At 44.2% G+C, this 23,754-nt stretch overlaps 1 protein-coding gene across 1 annotated transcript in view; it reads right to left on the bottom strand.

The window, feature by feature from the left end:
* Positions 1–8,376: 8,376 nt before the first annotated feature.
* LOC131882157 (uncharacterized) overlaps positions 8,377–23,754 on the bottom strand; it is an 81,713-nt gene continuing 66,335 nt past the window's right edge. The window contains exon 2 of the mRNA XM_059229220.1: positions 8,377–10,365. Within this exon, the coding sequence (XP_059085203.1) occupies positions 8,784–10,346 (1,563 nt within the window). The 5' untranslated portion in view covers positions 10,347–10,365 and the 3' untranslated portion in view covers positions 8,377–8,783. The remainder of the gene's footprint in view (positions 10,366–23,754) is intronic.

Genomic DNA, 23,754 nt, shown 5'->3' on the forward strand with positions numbered 1-23,754 from the left:
AGTTGACGTTGAGGGGGGGAAATACGTGTTGGTTGGGTAAGTAGGATAGACTGCGTTTTTTGTTCGATGGTTAGTTGGGAGCATGTAGGCGCCGTCCCTCGACACTAATTAGAGGGCGTCGGCGGTGTGTCAGGTAGTACAAAAACTCGTTCTCAGGGAGAAGAGTTTTCATCCATGTTTTCCCCGTGTTACCAGAATTAAAGTTTCGAGTTTACAGTTATTCAGCCACCCAACATGGCGCAGCCGTTAGTCTTACCTGCTATTTGAGAAAATCCTTGTTCTCATACTTGATCTATAATGACGCCCAAAGTGGAGACGGTCCAGGCTTCTCGGGCTGGAGTTCGGATCACTCTTCAAAGATTGGAACGGGCTCATCGGCGTGCTAATCGCTTGGTATCTGGAGCAAAGACGACTCCAACGAGAGAAGCCATCGCAATAGCCGAAGCAGAGGTTCGGATTGCTGAGGAGATGGTCCCGGCAGTTCAAGAAGCCCTCGCAGGGTATTGTGTGGCGGAAAATCTTTCTGATTCGTCAATGACCCAAGAAGAATTGTGCAAGAATGTGTTTGACACGATTTCATTTGTTGACGATGCAAAATCAGAAATTCGAGTACTCTCAGGTCAATTAGCGCCCAGCTCCAATTCAAATCCAACCGTTGGTGCTACATTAACGTCGCAATCCCCAACTCATATCAATAACGCTTTAAAACCTGAAAAATTGACGGTGGATTCCAATTTGGCCGAGTTTCGCGCATGGTGCACTAATTTTGAGCTATACTATTCGTCAAACCAGATGGACACGTTTTCCATTGGCGAACAACATGGATATTTGCGATCATGTCTCGAACTCAAACTGCAACATATGTTAGACACGCACATTGACACTGCAACTCCAATTCTGGGCGACAATGGCTGTTTGTGTAAACTACGCGAAATGTTTCTCCTCATCATTCCCGTACTCACGAGGAGATACAATTTCTTCCGTTGCGACCAGAGGGAAAATGAAAAGTTCAGCGAGTGGTACTTGAGGCTACAAATGGAAGGGCAAGAGGCTGATCTGAATGCTCTAACCACCGACGATTTGTATATTCTTCGACTTGTTACGGGAACTGTAGATCGCAAGCTCAGAGAGGAATTTTTGAGGCAAGCCAAACCCACTCGTCAAGGACTTGTGGAAATCGCCCGTGCATGGGAAACTGCGGCCCAAGTTGAGTCGAATATATCCGCGGGCCCAGATTCATATGTCGTCGCTGCAAAGCTTTCAAATTATCAACGAGAGAAGAGAAAGGACTTGCAACTCATTAAGCACAAGCGAGAAAAAACTGATCAGGTTTACAATCGTCACGGCCCTGAGGGAACCCGATGTGGCCGATGTGGATTTTCAAACCATGGAAAATCGGGCGCTTGTCCAGCAAAATTGAGAGAGTGCAATTTTTGCGGAAGAATTGGTCATTTTGGAACGGTTTGTTCGAAACGATTGACCAAAACGGAACACAATCATTATCTTAAGTCTTCGTCGTTTTCCAAAGCTGAGCCAATTTCTTCATCAATCGTGTTTGTTCGTTCCATGGGTGGCACCCATGAGACTCCCAGGCCAAAGGTAGATATCTATCCTGATGTTGGTGTCCCCTTTCGTATGAGTTTGTTGACCGACACCGGAGCAACGGAAACATTGATTTCTGACAACCTTGTTCGTCTTGACAAGATTCCGATTCAGACTGAAGTGAAGAAAGAAATTGTGGCCGCCAACAAGTCTCCTTTAGTTTGCAAAAGATTCGTAAATCTGAAGATACGCTTCTTAGACAAATATAAGACAGATTTAATGGCTTTTGTTTCTCCAGAGCTCGATGACGAAATCCTTTTGTCATGGCATCATATGATAGCGCTTGGAATGATCCCTTCAAGTTTCCCTCGCTTACCTAAGGATGTTCGATGAATCTGATGTTTTGAAGCCCATGCATGGAGAACCAATTCATATCTTTATGAAGACCGATGTGGAAATCAAACCTACGCACGTGACTGTTGTACGGGTTATTCCATTTGCTTATCGAGACGAGGCAGAAATTGAGATCCAAAGAATGAAATCTTCGGATATCATTGAACCTGTCGTCGAGCCATCAGATTGGTCAAGTCCCAGTTTGGTAATTCCGAAGCCAAATAAGAAAGTTCGAATCGTGGTGGATTTCACAGGACTCAATAAGTACGTCAAGCGCCCGATTCATCCGTTCCCTTCTCCAAGAGAGTTAATGGCTTCTATTCCTCCCTCCTCGAAGTATTTTGTTGTGTTAGATGCGGTGAAAGGATATTGGCAAAATCCTATTAGATGAAGAATCACGCGCCCTCTTTACCTTCTTAACTCCGTTTGGATGGTTCCGGTTTTGCAGAGCGCCCATGGGATTAAATGCTTCCGGCGATGAGCATTGTGCCAGAGGCGATCGTGCTATTGCGGGGTTGGGGGGTGTTAAGAGAATAGTGGAAGACATTTTGATTGTCGGTTCATCGTTACAAGAAATTTAAGTCCGTACCAAGCAAGTGTTGGAACGTTGTTCCAAGGCGGGAATAACTCTTTCAAAAACCAAAGCTCAATTTGGAAGTTCGGTCAAGTTTGCTGGCTTTATTGTTAGCTCCGATGGCATCAACCCAGATCCCGCTAAGATTGCCGCTCTCACCAAGTTTCCAACCCCTGCGAACATAACTGATCTTCGCTCATTCTTGGGCTTAGCTAATCAATTTGGACAATTCAGCCCCGACCTCGCTCACATTGCTAGTCCACTCAGAGCCCTTCTAAAAAAAATGTCGATTTCCAGTGGCTTCCAGATCACGAGAGAGCGTTTGACTCTGTAAAAAAAAGTATTGACCGATCCCAATGGTTCGATTCTACGCCACTTCGATCCAAATCTCCCCTCACCTCTGTTAAACAATGCGTCCCGAACAAAAGGACTTGGGTTTGCCTTGACCCAGACGACGTATGAGGGTCGAATACATCTGATACAATATGGATCCCGCTTTTTAACAGAGGCAAAAACCAGATATTCTGTATCAGAGTTGGAAGCTTTAGCCATTCAGTGGTCTGTGCATCGATGTCGACTTTATTTCTTGGGAACTCAATTCACTATAGTTACAGACCACAAACTGCTTCTTGGCATCTTCAATGGGACAAACCTCGACGCGGTAGACAATGCTCGTTTACAAAGAATCCTTCAAAAGTTGNCTTCTTGGCATCTTCAATGGGACAAACCTCGACGCGGTAGACAATGCTCGTTTACAAAGAATCCTTCAAAAGTTGGCCGGTTACACTTATGATATTCGCTGGGTTCAGGGAAAAACTCACTAAATTGCGGATGCTTTGTCAAGAGCCCCAGTATTCGATCCCGCGGAGACTATGGATGACTCCGAGGATTTAGCCGTCGTCGCAAGCCTGACAGTAACACCTGAATATTCCCTATCCTCTTTGATTACCAATGCTAAAATTGTCCTATGTACCAAGGCATCATCAAAACGTTAATGAACGGGGACGTCCCCAAATTACTGCCAAATTCTAATCCAGCGAAATTGTTTCTTCAAAATGGAGTGATCTTTCAATCGATGAACAATCTGAATTGATCATTCTCGGGGGGGGGCCCAATTGTTGTTCCTCGATCTTCGAGACCCGTCATTCTTAAAGAACTCCATCGTTCCCACCAGGGACTTTGACGAACCCGAGCCTTGGCAAAGGCGCTATATTTTTGGCCCGGTATCAATAACGAGATTGATCTGATGATTAACTCTTGTGAAAAATGCCAAGAGACTCGACCTCATCAACAAGACGAACCATTAATCCAGATCCAAGCATCTAGACCATTTCATTCGGTCTCTGCCGATCTGTTTGAGCTCAATGGTAAACACTTTTTGGTTATGGCGGATCGTTATTCAGGCTGGCCTTTTGTGGCCAAACTTACCAAGACCGAAACTAGATATGTCACGGACAGTACCCTGAATTGGTTCGTTGGTTGGGGCCTTCCGTCTGTGATTCGAACAGATGGCGGCCCACAATTCCGCTCTGAATTCAAACATTTTTGTGAAAAATATCAGATCATCCATAAGACGTCTTCGGCATATAATCCTCGGTCGAACGGCCAAGCCGAAGCTGCTGTGAAATTTATGAAAAACTTATTAGCGAAATATGCTCAAGATTGGACAGGCTTTCAGTTGGCCCTCCTTCATTGGTGAAATGTACCCCGCTCCGATGGCCTCAGCCCCGCGCAATGGATCTTTGGGAGACGCCAACGCACTCTTTGTCCAGCTACTCCTCAAGTTTACTCCGGGTTAAACAACACGGAATTAGATTACCACCGTTTTCAAAAATTCCGAATCGACGAGTATGCCAAGACAAATATCGACCGATCCACCACACCTTTACCAACTCTCCGAAATGGATATATCGTTTGTGTGCAAGATCCAATTTTCAAGAAATGGACGGGGGAGGGAAGAATCATAAGACCAAGACGATCAGGAAGAAGTTACATGATTGATAGGGATGGCACGATGTTTACAAGGAACAGGAAACATATGAAGCCAAAGTTTTCTACAAATATCAATGACCAAGATGAACAACCCACAATCGACCTCAACCCTGCGAACCCAAGAAGATCTTCCCGTTTCCGCAAGTCTCCTATTTATTATAAAGCCAAATGAAATGCCATCATTGTCTTGGAGGAGGTGATAGGATACCAATTTGAATCTACCATTTTACAATCGATGAATGACCAGAAACTTGTTTTGGTCGGTAGTACAATAACTCGTCCTCAGGGAGAAGAGTTTTCATCCATGTTTTCCCCGTGTTACCAGAATTAAAGTTTCGAGTTTACAGTTATTCCGCCACCGAAGAGGTGGTTCCCACGTTTAGTGGTGCGGACATTATCCTGCACAGGCCTTTTCGCTCTGCTTGGGACAATGCCGAGACAACATTGGATAATCTCGGCCGTTCGGATACTCAAAAGTTACAAGAACTTCGAAGAGTGCTTATTGGTGAAGCCAACAGTCATCGCCTCTCCTAGTGACATCGACTCCAACTACACAAGGGCTCTAGAGCACCCAGAGACAATGCACGGTGACAAACATGTGTACGTACGGGCAGCGGTTGAAAAGCTTTTAGACATGCCTAAAATTTTAAACAATCCCAAAAGCATGAGGGAAAGTTAGGCATTGATGATGGCGACGGACGAAAGCTTGAGGGGACTGAACCTTGGGGCGGGTGAAGTTGCACTTTTATTGTGTCACCTTCATGCGCCACCTTCATATAACATATGTCATCAATGATGCCGGTGACAAAGCTAAAGTGCAGGTCATCTTAGACTCCCAAAGTCAACTATCCATTCTGCAACGTTCGGTAGCAGATCAACTCGGCCTTAATGGAGCACAGTGCACACTAGCCATGTCGGTATCTGGGGGCAAGAAAGTCATCATTCAGGGACAGCGCAAGGTAATCATTCGTCTACAATCCTTGGACGGAACCTACACTTCCCCGGCCTTTGAGGCTTGCACCTCGCCTAAAGTGGCGGCTGATTTGCAGCCTGTGGCTTCAACAGTTCAACAGTTTGAACACCTGCAAGGCATTCAGTTTGCAGAAAGGGCCCTCCCCACCACTGTGACTCCAGTCACACTTTTGGTTGGTGAACCGATGTTCACCCATCTTCAACAAGGCACAACCATTCGAAAGGGCCTTCATGATCCAGCAGCCGTCTTCACGAAGCTGGGTACAGTCCTAGCATGAACTCCGAAACACGTCTCGATCAGATGGAATGCCCCCATCCCAGTGATTGTTTGGTCGTCCACTCAGGTCAACATTATCTGTTCACTGGAAAGCCTTTTTGCCTGAATTTCAGATTCCCCTGGACTAAGCCAATGCCAAACGTCTTCGCGATGATTCGGTTCCAAAGGCTTATTTCGATCGAACCAGCCGTGCTCGGGAGAAGATCCCGCTAGGCCAGTCTGTGTTTGTTCAGAATCCGACCACGCGGCAGTGGGATCGACATGGTAAAGCAGATGAGCCATTGGTTTGGATCCGATGAAACACGATATGTTTGACCTTGGACTCGCCAAATATTGGGACCAGTAGTTCCGGAAAATAGTCCAGGATAGCTTAAAAGGGACAAGTTGGTCTCGTCCGTATTATAGCGAGGGACGGAGCCAAAGCCTTGCCCAAATGTCCCAATATTATCAATTTGGATTGTGGATTGTACAACCAATAATTTAAGAGGTCAACAACGAGGTCATTTGTCAACAAAAAATCCTCACCCAAAATGACCTGCTGCATATTTGTCACATAGAAAGTTCACAGATAGACTTGATTCCCTAGCTTGATATCAGACATCGTAGTTCCAAAACAATGGATTGTTGACCCATTTGGCCGCCGAGAACATGTGAGTATTTTACTCGCATCCCATAAGCTGCGATCTCAACCTAGTCTGCCAGAGCGCCAGAATCGACAAGATAAGATTGATTATTGTTTGCATTTGTTACATAAAACAAACGACCACTCATTTCTTTTCATGATGGTCGTCCTCCCAGTTCCGGACTGTAGACGAGATTGACCACTCGCTTCGCGGTGTCCTGATCCAAAGCCAAAAGAAGGTGGTAGTTATTGGTATCTTCAGCGGTGATTCCTCGCAATACGAATTGCGCTTTGGCTTGTGCGAACCGTGCCTTCGGATTATTTGACCAAAAGTTGGTAATTTGAGAGACACGGCATTAATAGATGTCTCCAAAGACTTGGGAAACGGAGGAGATTGTTCGGCGAATACTTTTGGTTCGTCCATTTTAGCAACAAAATGAGTTGCAAAAATCGAACAATCACGTCGGGGTCACCAATAAAGCGGCTCAATATGAGCTTTTATTCAGCAAGGATCAACTTCATAACGTTGGTAGGGAACATGTAAACTAGGGACGAGCATAAGTCAGAAAACACGTCCGAGGTGGCAAGACATATACTTACATTTTATGTTAGGCAATGTTCTAGGCAAGCTGTAATACCATTTTGATGAAGCATTTGCCTTCCAATCTGAGAATTCTGATCATACCCAAGGCTAGCCAATTCTAAGTTTCCTTGTAGTATTTAATTTCAGCATATTGTGTTGTCTTAACAGGTTAATTTGGCGAATCTGCAATCATTGCCAAGGGTGAGGTAATGATAATGGTAGAAAGATGATGATTGTCGCACGTTGATTCTTGCGATAGGATGGGAAAACCCCAAAATTGGGACACCCATCATCAAATGTTAGTCTGAGCGAGAGAGCTGTCATCTGCTTTCTAAGGAAGGAATGAACATCAGTCATTTAAGATTCTTGTCGGAAAAAGTCCCATCAATAAGGGCCAAATTTCAAGTTATTTCGTCACCGAAATCCCCAATGTCACCAGGGATGTTTTGCCTTTTTTGGATGTGGATGTGGTTGCTCGTTGCCTGATCACCTAATCAATTGAAGTTAGTGAGATTGAGAGTGATCCTACCTCGAAACTTTTCAAGCAATGCACGCAGAGAGATTCTTCGGCTCCAGCATGTCCCTCACCAAGGTGTCCCACGAACATTCACAACCGTGACCTATTCAATTGGTTGGATATGCAGAACGAAATAATATCTTGGATTGAATCGGCACATGACCCGTGTGCCAGCTGTATAGACCGCCATTGGAGAGGGAACCTATCTATGAAATGTGAACCAATGACCACAAGACCTTTCGAATAAGCAAGTATTTGGCGGCCGATTCGTCCTTGCTTATGTGCTCGTCCTTAGGGATAGCCTATTCAGGATACTCACGGTAAGCCATCGATTTCCCCTGAAATTATGGTGTCGTTCAAGCAAAAACTTTCTTCTTTGCAATTCCTGTACGGATCCGAACGGATAGCGGATGGACCTCAGTTGTCATCATCAGAGCTTGCCAGATTTTGAGTGGAAGATAGGCGTCGGCCTTGAGCAAGATGAGTTCATTGTTTTCATCCGCAGGCAAATGTTCATGCCGATGCAGGGGTAAAAATGTTGAAAAACCTCGTCAAGAACTCACTTGTTGAAAATACATGATTTTCTCTTGGATAGGGGAGAGATCAATTCAATTCCGTTTGCGGAAAAGAGTGACTTCAACTGAATGACCCATTGTCGCTACTCTATTTGTTAAACATACGAGAGAAGCTGCGTCTCAGGGTAAAAGCATGTATTTAACACAAATGGAAAAACCTCAAAAGAGCAAACGGTTCCATCCCCCGAAATCGATTGAATGGGATTTCGAGATGGAACTGTATATGAGATGCAATTTGCTTGAACGGAAAGTAAGATTCTTGTCCCTTCCACCACTATCATCCACAACCTGGCTTGGATTTAGTTCAACGCCTAATCGGCGAGTGCTCGTTCAATACATGGTTCCATCTTTTTTATTCGTCACTTCTGCTTCATACATGTGCACATGCAGAGAACGTTCTGGCATTGATTTGGTTTTCATTGTATGTCAATTGCATCATTGATCTCGTATCAGCTCATCCGGAGACCGGACTCGTCTCTTATTCCTCGTGGGGCCCGTCAGTCCCCATCCCCATTTCCCACAGGTGACCGACCACACAGTCCTTACGGAGACTCGATCAACACTTTGTTGACATTGTTGATCCGTCGTTCTTCTTGAAAAATGGTTGACGACCAACTCGATGCTTCTCCACGGGAGCACTTCTGGATTTGTTCAAGGGACACATGACAATATGGTGATCAATCTTATCCCGCTTGCCAAGACACTGACGGCACTTCACGTCACATTGGTGGCCATCCTATAGAAAGTCGGCACACTTAAAGCAAAAGGAGCGATTTTGACAGACCTTCTTCCACACTTTAAGGGGCATGGACAGTGCTCTACGGCATGCACTCACACGGTGACTTGGACTGACGGGGTCGCAAATAAAGCAACTTGATTCATTCAATCGCTTCTTCATTGGAGGTTGGGTCTCGGTCATGGAAGGGGAGGATGGCCTTTTCCGAGACGTGGATTGCTTGAGCTGGGCACTCTGAAGACGAAGCCAGGCCTTGAATTGGTCGTAATTCTCGACCATGCCACATTTCCATTCCGGGAGCGGGTCTCCACTGTTCTTGGCAGCCTCGCACTTCAATCGATAGTCACGCTTCACCTGAATCTTGTATTGATCCCACTTGGCAATCATATCCCGGGACAAGGCCTTGACAAAGGTGCTATTGAGGGCAAAGCTGAAAACGTCCACATTCTCGAGTTGAAACGTGCTCTTGACGTTTTGAAGCCAATTAAAGGACTCCTTGACGTATTGCAATTGCTTCAATGACGAACTCCGTCGGGTGAGACCTCGCATCATGAAGAGGGTGACCACGGCCATTGGGTCCTCGAATTTATTGCAAAGATCCTTCATGGCAGCTTCGTAGGAGTGTGGAGAAGCAGGAGGATGATGAAACACTGATTTTAAGGCCAATGGAGACAACACTTGTTGCAACTTGTCGAAGAGCAAGACCGTATCAAAACCAGGAAGAGTCTTCATCTCTTCAACGAGAGCCTCCCACTGGCTCTTCCAACGGGCAAAAATGGCCATCACATCGGGATCTTTGAGATCGCCTTCAAAACGATCGATCCTTGTGCTCACATTGAATTGTTTCATTGTCACAGGGCACGAGGTTGGGCACGAAGGGGTGGGTGCGCTGTTATTCGGAGAGCCGCCACTGCCAACATCGCCACCACCTAAAGCAGGTCGGATCGATCTCTCGTACTCATAACGGGCCATCAAACTGCCAAACTTGTCTCGAATACAAGTAAAGGGGGTGGTGAGCGGGTCGTTGCCGGGTTTGTACCAAGCTCGAGAGGCCTCTTGATAGCTGGCCTCAAAATCGGGTTGCCTCGAAGTGGACCAATCCTGGATGGCTCGTTGGGCTTGATACTCCTCAATTCTGGCCGAGCTGTCGTCGATTTCTTTGGATTGCAGGGTGGTCAGAACTTGAGCGAGACTATCGTGGATTTGCTCCAACATTTGGCAATGGGATTTGAATGTCTTCTCGGCCATCCAACGCGCAGGGATCAATTGTCGCACTTGTTGAAGCTTGATATCCACCAGAATTTGGATTTGCTCAACCGTGGCCTCTTTGTTTTCCCGACACACGGCCTCAAACCAAATCGGTTCGAGCATTTGAAGCTCGACCTCCAAGGCCGAGGGTGTGGAGCTACACTCGGATTTGGAGGGGAACTTGGGATTAGGCAAACCCTGTGGAATGGGTAGGAGATCTTCTATCTTCTTGACTGTGAAGGCTCCGTTCAAATTCGTGCTGTTTTCGCTTGTTAGCCCATGTTCATTCAGCTCATCAAGGGTGTGGTCGGCCATGGTGGATGTATCAAGGTCCCTGAAATATGAGAATTTGTTATGCTCAAACATTGTAATGACTTGAAAATCTTGAAAACTCTTCAAAAGAGTGAACACATTCTCTTTGGTGACGATAATGTTAGTCTCGTATTGAGGCTGATATTGAGGACAGTTTTCTTTTGTTCTGCACTTCTCAACCACCAACACTATTTGGATCGTAATGGCAAGCAAATAAGGGTGGAAAAATCATTCATTTCTATATCCATATTCAAATGCCTGATCAACCTGCCAATAGGAATGGGCTGATTAGGCTGGCCCTTAAATATACGTTTGATCTGGATTTGGGTGAAAACTTGGTCCAAGTCTTTTTTCGAACCATGAGATAAGAGGAAAGAGTACTTCATTGTCTTGACTAACCTGTATTTTCGAGGGCTTGAAGGTGCCCTAAAAACGCAGGTCAAGCTTCCACGGGTATTAAAAGTGATCCTGACAACTGGGTTAGGAGAAAGCACGTGGAAACTTTCGAAAACGTACTCAATGAGAAAGCTTTCGCGCCTCCTTTGAATAATGTACTACAATCCCAACCATTCTGGTCCCTCCAAGGGATTAAAGTTCTCTCAATCTTGCAACGTTTTGCAAAACATTTACTACAACCCTCCTGAAATAAGTGGAGCCCAAATGGGCCAATTATCTTCAAGATATGATTGAAGAATCAACTTGTACCGAGTTAGCATCATCATAATATTTCATTCCTGGGTTCCTGGGTTCCTGGATTTACAGCAAATTTCCAATAGATCCAACCGCACGTTCGAAAAGCTTTCCCTTCTTGACATAACTAAATATCTTCATTGAGCCGTTCATTAGTTTTCAATTCCTTATGGGTGAAACCTGGTCGATTATCCTCCATTACCTTTGAGGGGAGTGTTCAATGCCGTCGACCCAACGGTTGTTGAGTGGCTATTGCATGGCGTTACAACTAGGAACCCCAGAGTGCATTTGATCTCAGCCCCTTCCAGACTATTGGAAACTTGACCAATCCTAACACAAACTCATTTTCCATTACCAGCATAGGAATAAGTAAGAGAGTAAGTATAAGAATAATTAGGAATGAATTACTACATAGCTGCTAGCTTTTGAAATAAAGCAATGAAGATGGTGTGATGGAGAGGACCTAACATTGATCCCTGAGGAGCACGTCGCTTGGCATTACGTTGGTACTTCCTTGACGGATTCCTCAACCTTAACCAATGGCTTCCTATCCCGAAGGATTCTTTTTACACAATTGAAAACCTTGTCTTGGATCCCTTTCTCGGGGATCCTGTTAACTAAAAGGTTATGTGCCATGATTTACCTTGGCAAAAGCCTTGGCAAAGTCGAGAAAGACTACTTCGACTGACGCGCCACTATCTGGTCTCTCAACGACATAGATAACTCCATAAACTTGGTTTTCTATGCTCAACGACCTGTTCTGCGTTACATACCGCCCATGTCCAATCAATTTGGTAACCGTAATACAATGCGCTCGAAACTCGTGTTGATGAAGAGGATTGACTTGTCGGACTTCAAGGAAGTCTCCAAATGTGAACGTTTTCGTGGTCTTCTCAAGCACCTTCGCAGTATTCGAAGTGCGGTAAGTCGGCCTGAAGTTCATGAAGAACGATCGATCTCCCTTTTTGAGGAGTGGAACAACATGAGATACCTTCAAATTCAGGTTTGTTGGTTAACTATGTCGGATTTTGTCTCTCCCAAATATCGTGATCATCATCAAAAGAACATGAACACCCGACAGTAACCGAAATATTTGGTCGGAAGGGGGATTAATGGAAGTCCAAAAATTCTGCGATCTTAAGTTGAAAATAGATGTGACTTTAATTTCGTAAATGATTTGCTCTTGTCAAGGAAAGAAAGGCAACTAACTCAAAACATGAACAAACCTATAAGTAACGGAGGCACTTGAAAAAAGACAAGTTCCACCTTTCAAGCAAAAGAAATTCTTCAGAGATTGATTTTCTCTCTTTACATTGCCAGTCTATTCTTGGCGTACCGAAACCGAAATTTAAACAGAGAGGGCTTGTGGATCATCGCTAAAATACGGGCTTGAAGGTGCTGTTCACGTAGAGCAGCAATTCGAGAGTGTCTTTCGTAATCGGTTTTCTTCTTTGGATAGTTCATACCCTCCACACTGAGGATAACCTATCACTCATTGTAGCCCTCTTTGATTTCTGCTTAACGTGCAAATCACTTTGAAATCCGATCTCTACTCATGAGGAAATGTGCTTGGGTTGAACGCAATCTGGCTTGCTGTCAATTAGCAATTGGTCAAAAATATCCAAAAATTCAGGCACGAAGAAAAACGTCAATGCTGCATTCTAAATCTGTTCCAAAATCTGAGCAGGTTTTGAGCACTCAATATTGAATACTAGGCAATGATTCAGAGCATTAATTGTGAGGGATCCTTTTACGTGACCCACAAAGAGGCAATAGCAGAGCATTGAGGAGTTACCAAGGTGTAGGTAGTATTTCATTCCATACTAATTGTGCCATTTGTTCTATGGACAGCAATCGTTTCATCAAAACTAACTTGTTCAGAGCAGAAGACTACTTTTTTCAAGCTACCTTTAAAAAATAGAATGGGGATGCTGTTGTTTTGAATATAATTTTGAAGGTTCTGATGTGTAATATAACTAAAAAGAGCAAACTATGGTGCACTTACCTTCGTTTTGTAAAGACGTTTGAATGAGTTGTTATTCGGGTTGAAGGTTTGTTTGCCGACTGGGCATGTTTTGGTAGATCACAGAGCATTCACTGAGAGCGTGCAAGCTGTGCGCAGGTCAGCGTGCTCAGGGATGGATCCGCTTCAACGGAAGTTGCAGAGGATCACACGCACGTGGTGGTAGAGGAAGGAGACGAGATCGGAGTCATTGCTGACGCCTCTTATCTATCAACCATTGGCGTCTATTTTCCTGAATCAGACAGAACATGGCTAGCGAGCGCGCTTTTGTTGTGTTCGAATGGTTATGGGAAAAACCAATTGTTAGCAAAGGATGCAGGGACCCACGCCAATACATTAGGCGGGTGGCACTTTGATAGTCATTTTCCTTGAGGGAGGAAGCGCCCTCTGCTTCGTCTAGGTGCTGACAAACATAGAAACAAGAGCATACACTTCAAGATGCGCGATCTATTGTTAGAATATTGGGATTAAATGATAATAATAATTTTATTATAAGATAAAAGGGTATAATTTTACTCTTTCAGGATTTGAAAGGTCTCTCAGCAGAGTTATTCGTCTATTTATGGGGTTAGAATGTATCAACGAAAAGTTGTTCAACAAGAAATACTTATGCGCTGTGATATGTTCAAATCAGACATCTTAGGGCGTATTCTTGAGCTTCTATGTTTGTTTGTCCACAAAGAGACAATGCATGTGAGAATGGAAAGGATGATAGCCTTGCGAATCCTGCGTTGAAACAACAACGCGTACCGCTTACAAAGGATTTTTGATTTATTCAGCTAATCTCACTAGTGACTTTAGTCCGAGCTTTGTCTCAACAAATCTAGATTAACCATTCTGTGAATGTATCTTTTCAGTACGCATGACTTGCTCTACGTATTGAAGGAAAATGATGAATTTTGAGATCGTTTTCTAGAGAACTGTTCTAATCTAATAAATTCATTCCTATACTTTGAAATGCAGTCGTCTTAATTGTCCAAAATTCGATTTCAAGGTTTCCCTCGGTGTTCTGCACGTATCTTAAATGTAAAAGACAACGAACGCTAAGATTGGAGCCGAAGCAAAGGTCTTAAGGTGTTCCAATATCATTTCCCGTTTTGCACACTTCAAAATACAAGCATACGTGCATACTGCCCTCCCTCATTCTCTTTTCGAATGAAATTGGACTTGAATTTTCGCCTTTGAAAGTATAAAGAATGTGTTTTCTTAATCTAACGTTTTTTTACGACGCTTTTTCAAGCTAGAAATTGAAATACGATTAAGAATGGTAAGGGTTGATACATGGGTCAGTTTCACTCGTTTTGACAAGCCATCAACGGCAAGGCCTTTTGAGCATCCATGTTGGTCAACTCAGTGAGAAGATTCGCCGCCCTCATCTTCCCTCACTCTGATGGTCATCGGTCTCAATCAGTAATGGCAAGAATTCAAAACTAGTAGTTGAGAACTCAGATTCAAAGTTCCCAAAGTTCCAGATGGGAAAAAGTAAGAGGGCAGAAATGTTCACACGGTTGATGTTCCAACCCGCTTTATTTCGATAGCAAGTCAAAATACGTGAACATGTACAATATTGGCTTCACATTTTGTCTCCAACCATTTTTGGGACGAGATCGATGATGCGCTGTGATATGAAAGTGGCAATGAACATCCAAATATGGTGGGAAAATCTCTGACAAACATAGTAGGGTTGATCATAGGCCATTCTTTTGAAGAAGGCAAAAAATATTGCTATCGACTAAACGCACGACAATCATGACAGAATAATTCGTAATCGGTACTTGTCATAATTCAAAATTTGGAGGCTTCTGATACAAAAGCTCGAACAATTCTTGAGACACATCTGAGTGGTCTTTGTGGTTGGCTTTGGCTGCCCATTCATCGCCTCGATCAAGACGTTCGACCCATTCCCAATCCCTTTCGCATCCTCGGCAATTGGAGAGATAACAATTGCCTACCCGATGCCTCTGCAATGTCATGTCGGCCTTTGAGGGAAGTTTAAGGGCATCCATTAGGTCCCACTTCTGGGTTGGGGGAAATGAAAAAGGGTCCTGTTGCTGGCGTGGGTCCAGGTAATACCCAATGTGCGGCTTTGGCTGAAGGTCTGGCTGAAGGTCTGGCTGGCGCTCTACCACCGGTCTTGACAAAGGCCGTCGTGGAGATTGAGAGTGATGCGAGACTTGAAGGTGAGACTGAGGTCCAGGTTGATGCATGGACAGCGCCTGTTGCTGAGATTGAGAGCCAGTCTGGGTCTGATTTGAGGATTGATGGTGGAGGAGACTCTCCATCAGAGGCATGGATAGGGGCTGCTGTGAAGGCTGAGGGCGAGTCTGTGTCTCTATCAGAGGCATGGACAGAGGCTGTTGTGTAGTTTCAGGACGACATTGAGGCTGATTTGGAGGCTGGGGACGAGACCGAGGCGTTTGCAGATGTTAAAGACTAGGCTCAGGCGAAGGCTAATATTGAAGGAGAGTCTCAAGCGGAGGCATCGATATCGGTTGTGACTGAGGCTCATTTTCAAGTTTAAGGCCAGACTGCTCTCCATCTTTCAATTGACGATGACGGCTGTTTTTGTCTGCCTTCATCAGAATACCTCGTTTTTGAGTCAAACGGGCCTCCTTCATCAGTTGCAAGTGAACCAGGTGATCATTGGGGAGGACATCATAAGAAGATTGCTTCGGATTCCGTCTGGTCTTGATGACCTTGCCTAGGGCTGCAGTTTTCTTAACATGAAGTTTAACATCTTTCTTGGCATCAACATTGGTCTTGGAGCCGGGAGCGGATTTGGCTTTGGGTTTGGCTGACCCTTCATTTCTTCGTTTCTGAAGAAGTTTCACAAAATCTTGAGCAACCATCTCGTTAATGTGGGGTGATCTATTGAATGAATACTCAGAAGCCGAGAGATGTTGATTGATGGAGCGTTTAGTGGAAACTGTAAAGTCCCTCCATCTGCGGAGGAAATCCGACGCTCTCCTCAACGTCCTTTTACCAATGTATCTTAGAAGAATAACAAGACGTCTCCCAAGGGAATGGGCAGACCATCTCAGCTAGTCAAACGACACGCTAGGCTCATTGGGTAGTAGAACAGCGGTTGGGACTAAAGCTGAGCTGCTGGCGTCAATCATGAGCGTTTCGTAGGGTCTCATTGGAGGCGTCCAGGAAGTAATCGGTAGTTGTTTGAAGACGAGTAGCGGATGTTTCTTTTCTTGAGCAGGGGACAGTGAGTGAACGTAGGCATTATGTATGAGGGATTAGAGGGATGTTTTCAACATTTATTAATGGTTATATAACTGGATTAGAGGTGGCAAATTGAAACAGATGACAAATTAAATAAATGCAAATCAACCTCAAGTGAAACTAACGAAACTAAATGGTACGAAACAAAAGGTATCCGTTAAACAGCCAGAATTGAAACATTAGTCCCAATGCAGCAATGTTTTGATTCAACTCAATCATCTATATATTTCATGCCATTGGGTGAAGGAAAAAAATGTAATTTTTTTTAAGAAGCAAGTCTATTTTAACTGGAAGCTCTTTCCTTTAGATTAGCAAGGCCTTCGGAATGTTCCCAATTGATTGACGTGCGTACCTGTTTCAAATTTCTTCTGATGGTGGACATTGGACGTTAGAGCGCGTCCACTTTCATCATAGAGCTTGTAGACAGATTTGGAGGGGAGGAGCTATGGAGGTGCGATTTTGGAAAGAGCTCAAACAGGTTTACTACCGAATGGAAACATAATCAATCTCAAATCTCCTCTTTGTGGTTCATTTGGCCTGTTATTGATGTCTTACAATTTAAAGTGCCAACGGACTCGAATTCAGAATTGACAATGGGCGCTCAGCTTACAGGGGTCAAACATCTGGATCTTGGAGACGTTCAATTTTCACTGTAACTCTTCGCTTCTTGCCGTCTTGGCCAATTACAACGCAGGTTTGTTGACCAAGATGCCCCATGGGTTTCATTTGATGGCTGAAAACAAGCGGACCCTTGGAGATCATCCTATTCCTGATGTTTATCGTGTGTTTCCGGCGTCTCAAAACCGACGCCTACATTTGTCCTCATCAGTCTCTTTTCGACCAATTGACGGGGTGGACGTTACATTTGAATCAACCCGGTGGACATTACCATTAAGGATTCTAAGGTACGGATGGCGAAGTGACTTTTTTGTGTTTTAGTACGACTTCTTGACATGACAAAATGTGCCGTTTCCCTTCTATCATGGACTTGAATTGGTTAGAAGCGGTCAAGAATACACTAATTTCCAGTTTGAACAAGTCCGCTAAGTAACAATGCCAGAGCTCTTGAATCTGACCAGAGTCAAAAAACACAATCATTGTGAGGCATTGTGGAATAATTTGTCCGCAATATCACTTGGCCTTGACATTGCTTACCTTCTCCACATTCTCAAATATGTCGTGTATTATATACGTATTTTGTCACTTTCCAGGTCCCTTGGCCCATTCCAACCCAACTGATCCATCCACAGCCGATTCTCTTTCCTGAGATTGCATTCAAAACGATTGTCCTCGCAGAACCGACCTCTTACAGTCAACCCCGTCATGACCTCCCGACAACATATCGAAAATATCGTCTTTGGTCAGGAACCGAACATGCCAGAATGGACACAATACCTCTCTTCGCATAGCCCATCTCCGCTTGATTCGGAAGTGGAAGACCTCAAACCATTGCGGCTTGATGCTCTCCGACTGCAGAATTCCGGCCTGAGCTCCGAGCAATTGAAGGTGCTGACAGAGTTGAGAATGACCGAAGTCAGGATTCTGATACCGATCCGGAATGAGGCTGAAAAGCAAGTCCGGGACGAATTCTCCAAGATCCAGATGTTCTTGTCTCATCTTGAGACAATCAAGAACAATGCAATGATCGAGGGGTTGCGCACTGACAGAGGCAAGCATAAATTCGAGCATGCTATTCATCTCCTCGAGACTTGGACCAACCATGCTGAGCCCCAGTTTGAAGACGCTTACCGAAGGGCTTGCTTATCTTGGTACAAGCCCCATCCAGACCCTCTCGTGGTCGAATACTCTGCAATTCTGCGGCAAGTCAGGAACCGAAAGGATCACATGGCTATTCAGAGAGAACTCTGGGACGAGAATCAAAGCTCGCCAATCCACGACCAGCCAATGGATCTCAGCTTTCAAAGTCGGCCCGCAAACCTGAAGCCTGATCAGCCCATCCACGATCAGACCATGCCCGAGAATCCAAGTCCCTGGGACAGATCTTGGATGGAAAGGTTTCTTCCCCCCAGAAATCAATGATGTCCTAAGCCCCAAGTATTCCGGAGAAGCGAGCAGCCCACTCTTGTGTCTTTCAATACTTGCCAGATGCCATTGCATTCATTCATTGCCCACTATTTCTATCCCATTTCTGCCCATTTATGTGAACCGACGGTTGATTTTGTCTTGAACAATACAAGCATATGATTGAGTTGGAACGAAAAGGGTTTGATTCACATTCTTCTCCCAATCTCACTCACAATTGCTTCTCAATTTATGATCGACTAGCCGCCGTCTTTCCTCCATCCTGTTGGCTCATAGCTTGATTAAGGTATGGGCGGACGGCTTTGACGTTGGATGGATCAGCTTATAGAGTTCACTTTTCATAAGAAAGCTTACATTATGAGGTGAAGAGGATTGAACAATGGGGAGCTTGGATAGGAAGATGACGAGGCCATCCAGTCCATCCTTCCTTGCGTAAAGTCTTCCATGGCCTCCAAAGGGGTTGGTATCCGCTTGGTACATACAGTAATCTAACGATGCAGATCAGACTGCAATCCCAAAGCTTGTTCAAAGCTGTATTCTGGACCTTGATTTTTGCCAGAATTCTGGACCGACTCTCCACAAGACTATATCAACTTGCGCGTGCATCTTGGCAGACCCTTAGGTTTAAGATTTCATGCACAAACCAATGCTCAATACCCATTGAGAGTTGAAAACCGACCTCTTCAAGTGCCGTTTTAGCTTAGCACTGTTACTACTTGGTCCCACTGTAATGGATAGTGAACGGGTAATAACATGCATGAAATCTTTGTTGCTGTTGATTGCTCGTGGAGCTTTTTCCCTAGAAAATGTCCTTGGGCAATTATTGCTGTAGCTTATCCAAATCAGCCAATCAAAACCTGTTCAAGGGGGCACATGAGAGTATAATGCTCAATCTCATCTTCTTTACTTTTCATGACTATGCTTGTTCATGGTGTTGGCACACTGCAAGCAAAGGGAGCACCTCTTCCACGCCGGATGTCACACCTAAAGATTTTGGTTAGCCCTATTTGAGATTCGCTTGAATAATTGCTCTGTCTGTCAGGGCCGCAAACAAAGCACATTTTTGCCTTGAAAGGCTTCTTCTTTGCTTGGGTTTGGTAATGGACCAAGGAGTCGGACACGAGCCATCTATTCCATGATCCACTACGGCTAAGCAAATAAATATTATCAATGCTCATTAGTAAAGGTCGGGAAATTGGCTTGTCTTCAGAGGTCAAATATCTGTTTTTAATTGATTTTGTCGGGGACATAACGGATTGAAAGTATGCAAATAAGTGATCATTTAATAAGACTCTCATGTTTCTTTGCACGTTTTTGGGCTTTTATTGCTTGTCTAGGCAATAAAAGACTAGAAAATTAAGTTAGCGGTTACAAAATGTTGCAAAAGGTTACAAAATCGTTGATTGACCCATATTTGTGGAAGTATGGCTAAAAAAGAGGGAAGGGAAAGGCAAAGAAAAGCATGAAAAATGCTATCAAAGTGCAATCCTTATGTACTAAGCAACGTCCCAAAAAACTTATTCAACTCATATGATCCTTTGCCACTTTCTGCCATTTTCTGCCACTTTCTGCCATTTTCTGCCACTTTCTACCATTTTCAGCCACTTGTGGCAGAAAGTGGCAGAAATTCGATCAATCTCAATTTTTCCCATCACTGGTCGGGGTGCATCATCATTCCCATCAACCGGATCATCACTAACTGGAATGGAAACAGGGGCATAACGTAAAAATCGGAGATTACTCTCCATGACTCTTCCAGAAGGAAAACGGAGAAGGCATCTTCGTGTGGAACGATTGTTGACGATGATGGCCTCTTTGTCCCAACGTCGAGAGATTAGATTTCGGACCAGGACGCGTTCGTCCACGGGGATCCGCTTCCTAATCCGGGTGGTCCGATTGAAGTATGCCTTCCGTGCATGATCATCGGCCAAACGCATAGAATTGGCCACCTCGGACGAGGTCTGAAATTCAGGAAGGAAAGCCGTCCAATGGATGGGTAGCCGAGAGCGAAGGGGTTTACCAAAAACTCTTTGAGAAGGCGATAAACCATCCGAGCGTGGCGTGTTCCGGAGCTTCAGGAGGCCGGCCGCAAAATTGTTCGACTCCCATTCCCCTCCGTGCTTGGCAAAGAGATACTTGAGGCTTTTGACATTGGCATCATCAGCATGTTCATTTGACTGGGGATAATGAGGTGAAGAGGGTCGCCACTCGACGCCCCAATGCCGGAAGAAATCCTGGGTCGACGATGCTACAAAGGGTGTGGCATTGCCGTAATGTAAAATATTTGGCACTCCCATGGTACTGATGAAAACTCCACGATGTTCACGATCTAAAGTTGACGAAATGGGGGAAGAATTGTACTTGAATATGAAGGGAAATCCGGAAAATAGATCCGTATACACCAAGTAATCTTTTCCACCATATAAGAAAAAATCGGCGGAGACTATTTGAAATGGGCGGTTGGGCGGTCATCTTGGATTAGGGGTTCAGCAACCTTAGAGGGCTTGAAATAAGTGCACTCTGAACAAGTTTCAATCATGTTGGATATAGTATATGAATTAAAACCTGGCCAATAAACGATTTGTCTCGCCCTTCGTTTGGTGCGTTCTATACCTTGATGACTAATATGTAACGAGGATAGGACATCCGTTATTGCAGAGGGAGGAATTACGATTCGAGTGCCTCTTAAAACCAGGCCGCCATCGACCGAGAGCTCGTTTGCCACTTTTTTGAAGAGGGACACAAAATTGTTGTGCTCCTTCCCAATCGATCCCCTCTCAACTGACGATTTCAGGAGGACATAATCGGGAGATTCTCGTGCGTGAGCGGCAATACCATCTACAATGATGTCCAACTCCCTGGCTTGGATCGTCGCCATACCAAGATTCGTTGGTCCAAGATTGTCTGCTTCATCTTCGTCTTCTCCCTTTCCATCGATCGGGGCATGAGATAAGGCATCCGGAATGAAGTGTTCCTTCCCACATTTCCATTCGACCGAGAAATTGAAAGAGGAGAGTCGTGAGCGGTAATTCAAAATCTTTGGATTCTCAATAGAATTGAACATTTGATCATTAAAGATGTTTTTCAACGGCTTATGATCGGTTATAACCGTGAAATGGGAGAGACCAGTCAAATAGATCCTATATTTTCTAATAGCCCAATAGATCGCCAGTGCCTCTAATTCGTGAATTGCGTACCTAGACTCTGCATCTTTTAAGAAACGGGATCCACGCTGTATCAAACGCCATTCGTTATCATGAAGTTGCACTAAAGCAAATCCTAATCCCTTCAACTTGGAGGCATTTGTTTGAAAGACGGTCCTGGCATCAAGTCCGTATATACCAAGGATTGGGGGTGAATTGAGCGTGGATTTGACCTTCTCAAAGGTCGCAGTGTGTTCGGGCAACCATGAAAATACATTTGAGGTCTTCAACAAGCCTCGAAGAGGTTAACCCACTAGTGCTATTTCGCTCGAGAATTGTCCCAACTGGTTAGGATATTGTTCTGCGAGATTCGATATCCGACGAAATCGATGTGGTCGGCGCCACCAATGACGCTTTTCTTCGCATTGACAGTCATCCCGTATCTCANGAGGTCTTCAACAAGCCTCGAAGAGGTTAACCCACTAGTGCTATTTCGCTCGAGAATTGTCCCAACTGGTTAACCAAACCAGGAAAGGACCTCAGATCGCATCTGTCAACCGGAACTGGAAATGGGCTGTTGGCAGAAACCTTCTCCAAATTGGCTTGGATATTGTTCTGCGAGATTCGATATCCGACGAAATCGATGTGGTCGGCCCCACCAATAACGCTTTTCTTCGCATTGACAGTCATCCCGTACCTCACACAACGCTCCAAAATCTCGCACGACAATCGGACAAGATCCTGAAATTTCTCCTCCTCCGCAGCCATGTCATCAACGACCTTGTGGATTCGGAGTCCACACCTCTATAAGAAAATGAATCCCCAGTTGAGATGAATCCCATTGGAGATCGAAGGAATTTATATTTGCCAAAGGGCGTAATAAATATCGTTAATTCCTGAGACCTTTCATCCAACGGCATTTGCCAATAGCCTTGGACAAGCTCAAATTTGACGAAATACTTATCAGTTGCTCTGAAACCCGAAATGGCTTGAGCTGGGGTCTTGATAGGGTGAATCATGGATTTCTAGAAGACCTGGATGCCGCACGGTGAAAAGAGGGTGACCCATAAGGGAGAAAGGATTAGCCTCTATGTATCCTTGAAAGAGCGCTCTTAACATAATTTTGCAGTGCTTCTGTCTTCATTGAAAGTACTAAAACATCAATGGCTATACGTTTCGCAGATAAGCAGCCAATTTTCAGTCCTTAATTTCATAATATTAGTTCTTTTTTATACCTAAGAGTGGAGGTATTGCAAATTCCAGTACTGGCTGGCTTAACACCCCCTCCCTCATTTATAAGATTGACATATGCAAAACATAGGTTTGAACAAGCACTTATTGACAACTGCAAAAGTGATATAATGCCAAATATATAATTTGCCAATCTCATCGTCAATCTCCTCCCAAAAATAAGCAAATGAATCGAAAATAAGCCCCTGAATATCCAGATGAAGTCTCATTCAATAAGAAACATCAAATGATGAATTAAGTCGGAAGAAGCAGGATGATAAACTACAAAAATAAGTTCATAAGAAGATGGTGAACCTTTTAATATCTAACCAAAATTATCTGGCGGGTATGTTCTACGTTCTGCAATCCAAAAAATACCGAATAATTAGGGCTGGGAAGGTATTATGTAATCGTTCATTTTATGAAAAATGAGGTTTAAAAACATTTAAACAAAATGCCAAAAGCTTCAATCTGGCTCCTTCTGTTATGATGACAGTTTTTCATTGCTGAGAAACTTCTCACTAATGCAACATGCAACACAACAAATGGGCATTTGCTTAATTGTTTCAAGGGCTTTCTTGATAAAATCATAAGCAAGTTGTGTTCTTGGAAAACTCATATTCATTGGGATTCGCAAGGAACTCCTACCTCCTTGTTGCATTTATCCCAAACAAAGATTATTAAGCCTGATTGTCCTTCACATCCACAGATATGTCTTACTAAATACAAGAGGATAAATCTTTGAGCCCTGTTGATAGGTCCTAGGAGCAACTTAATGATCGAAAATAGAATAACTTCAATTTGGTCATTGTTGTCCCAAAAGTTTAATTGCAAAACTTAACTTGCACTCAGTACTTCACAAAGTATCGGAGGCATGTTAAGCCCTAATTTATAGATCTGTATACGAGCTAAAGCATCGCCATGAGAAAGCCAAGTAAAAGCATGATGCCACAAAAGGGACTCTGAAAGTCACAACAAGTTGCGACGGGCATGGGATGGCCACACTAAGCGCAACCATCCTCTTCTCTGTACATAATACTATGCTCCTCCT

Source organism: Tigriopus californicus, chromosome 6 (genome assembly GCF_007210705.1).
Source record: "Tigriopus californicus strain San Diego chromosome 6, Tcal_SD_v2.1, whole genome shotgun sequence".
NCBI lineage: Eukaryota > Metazoa > Arthropoda > Copepoda > Harpacticoida > Harpacticidae > Tigriopus > Tigriopus californicus.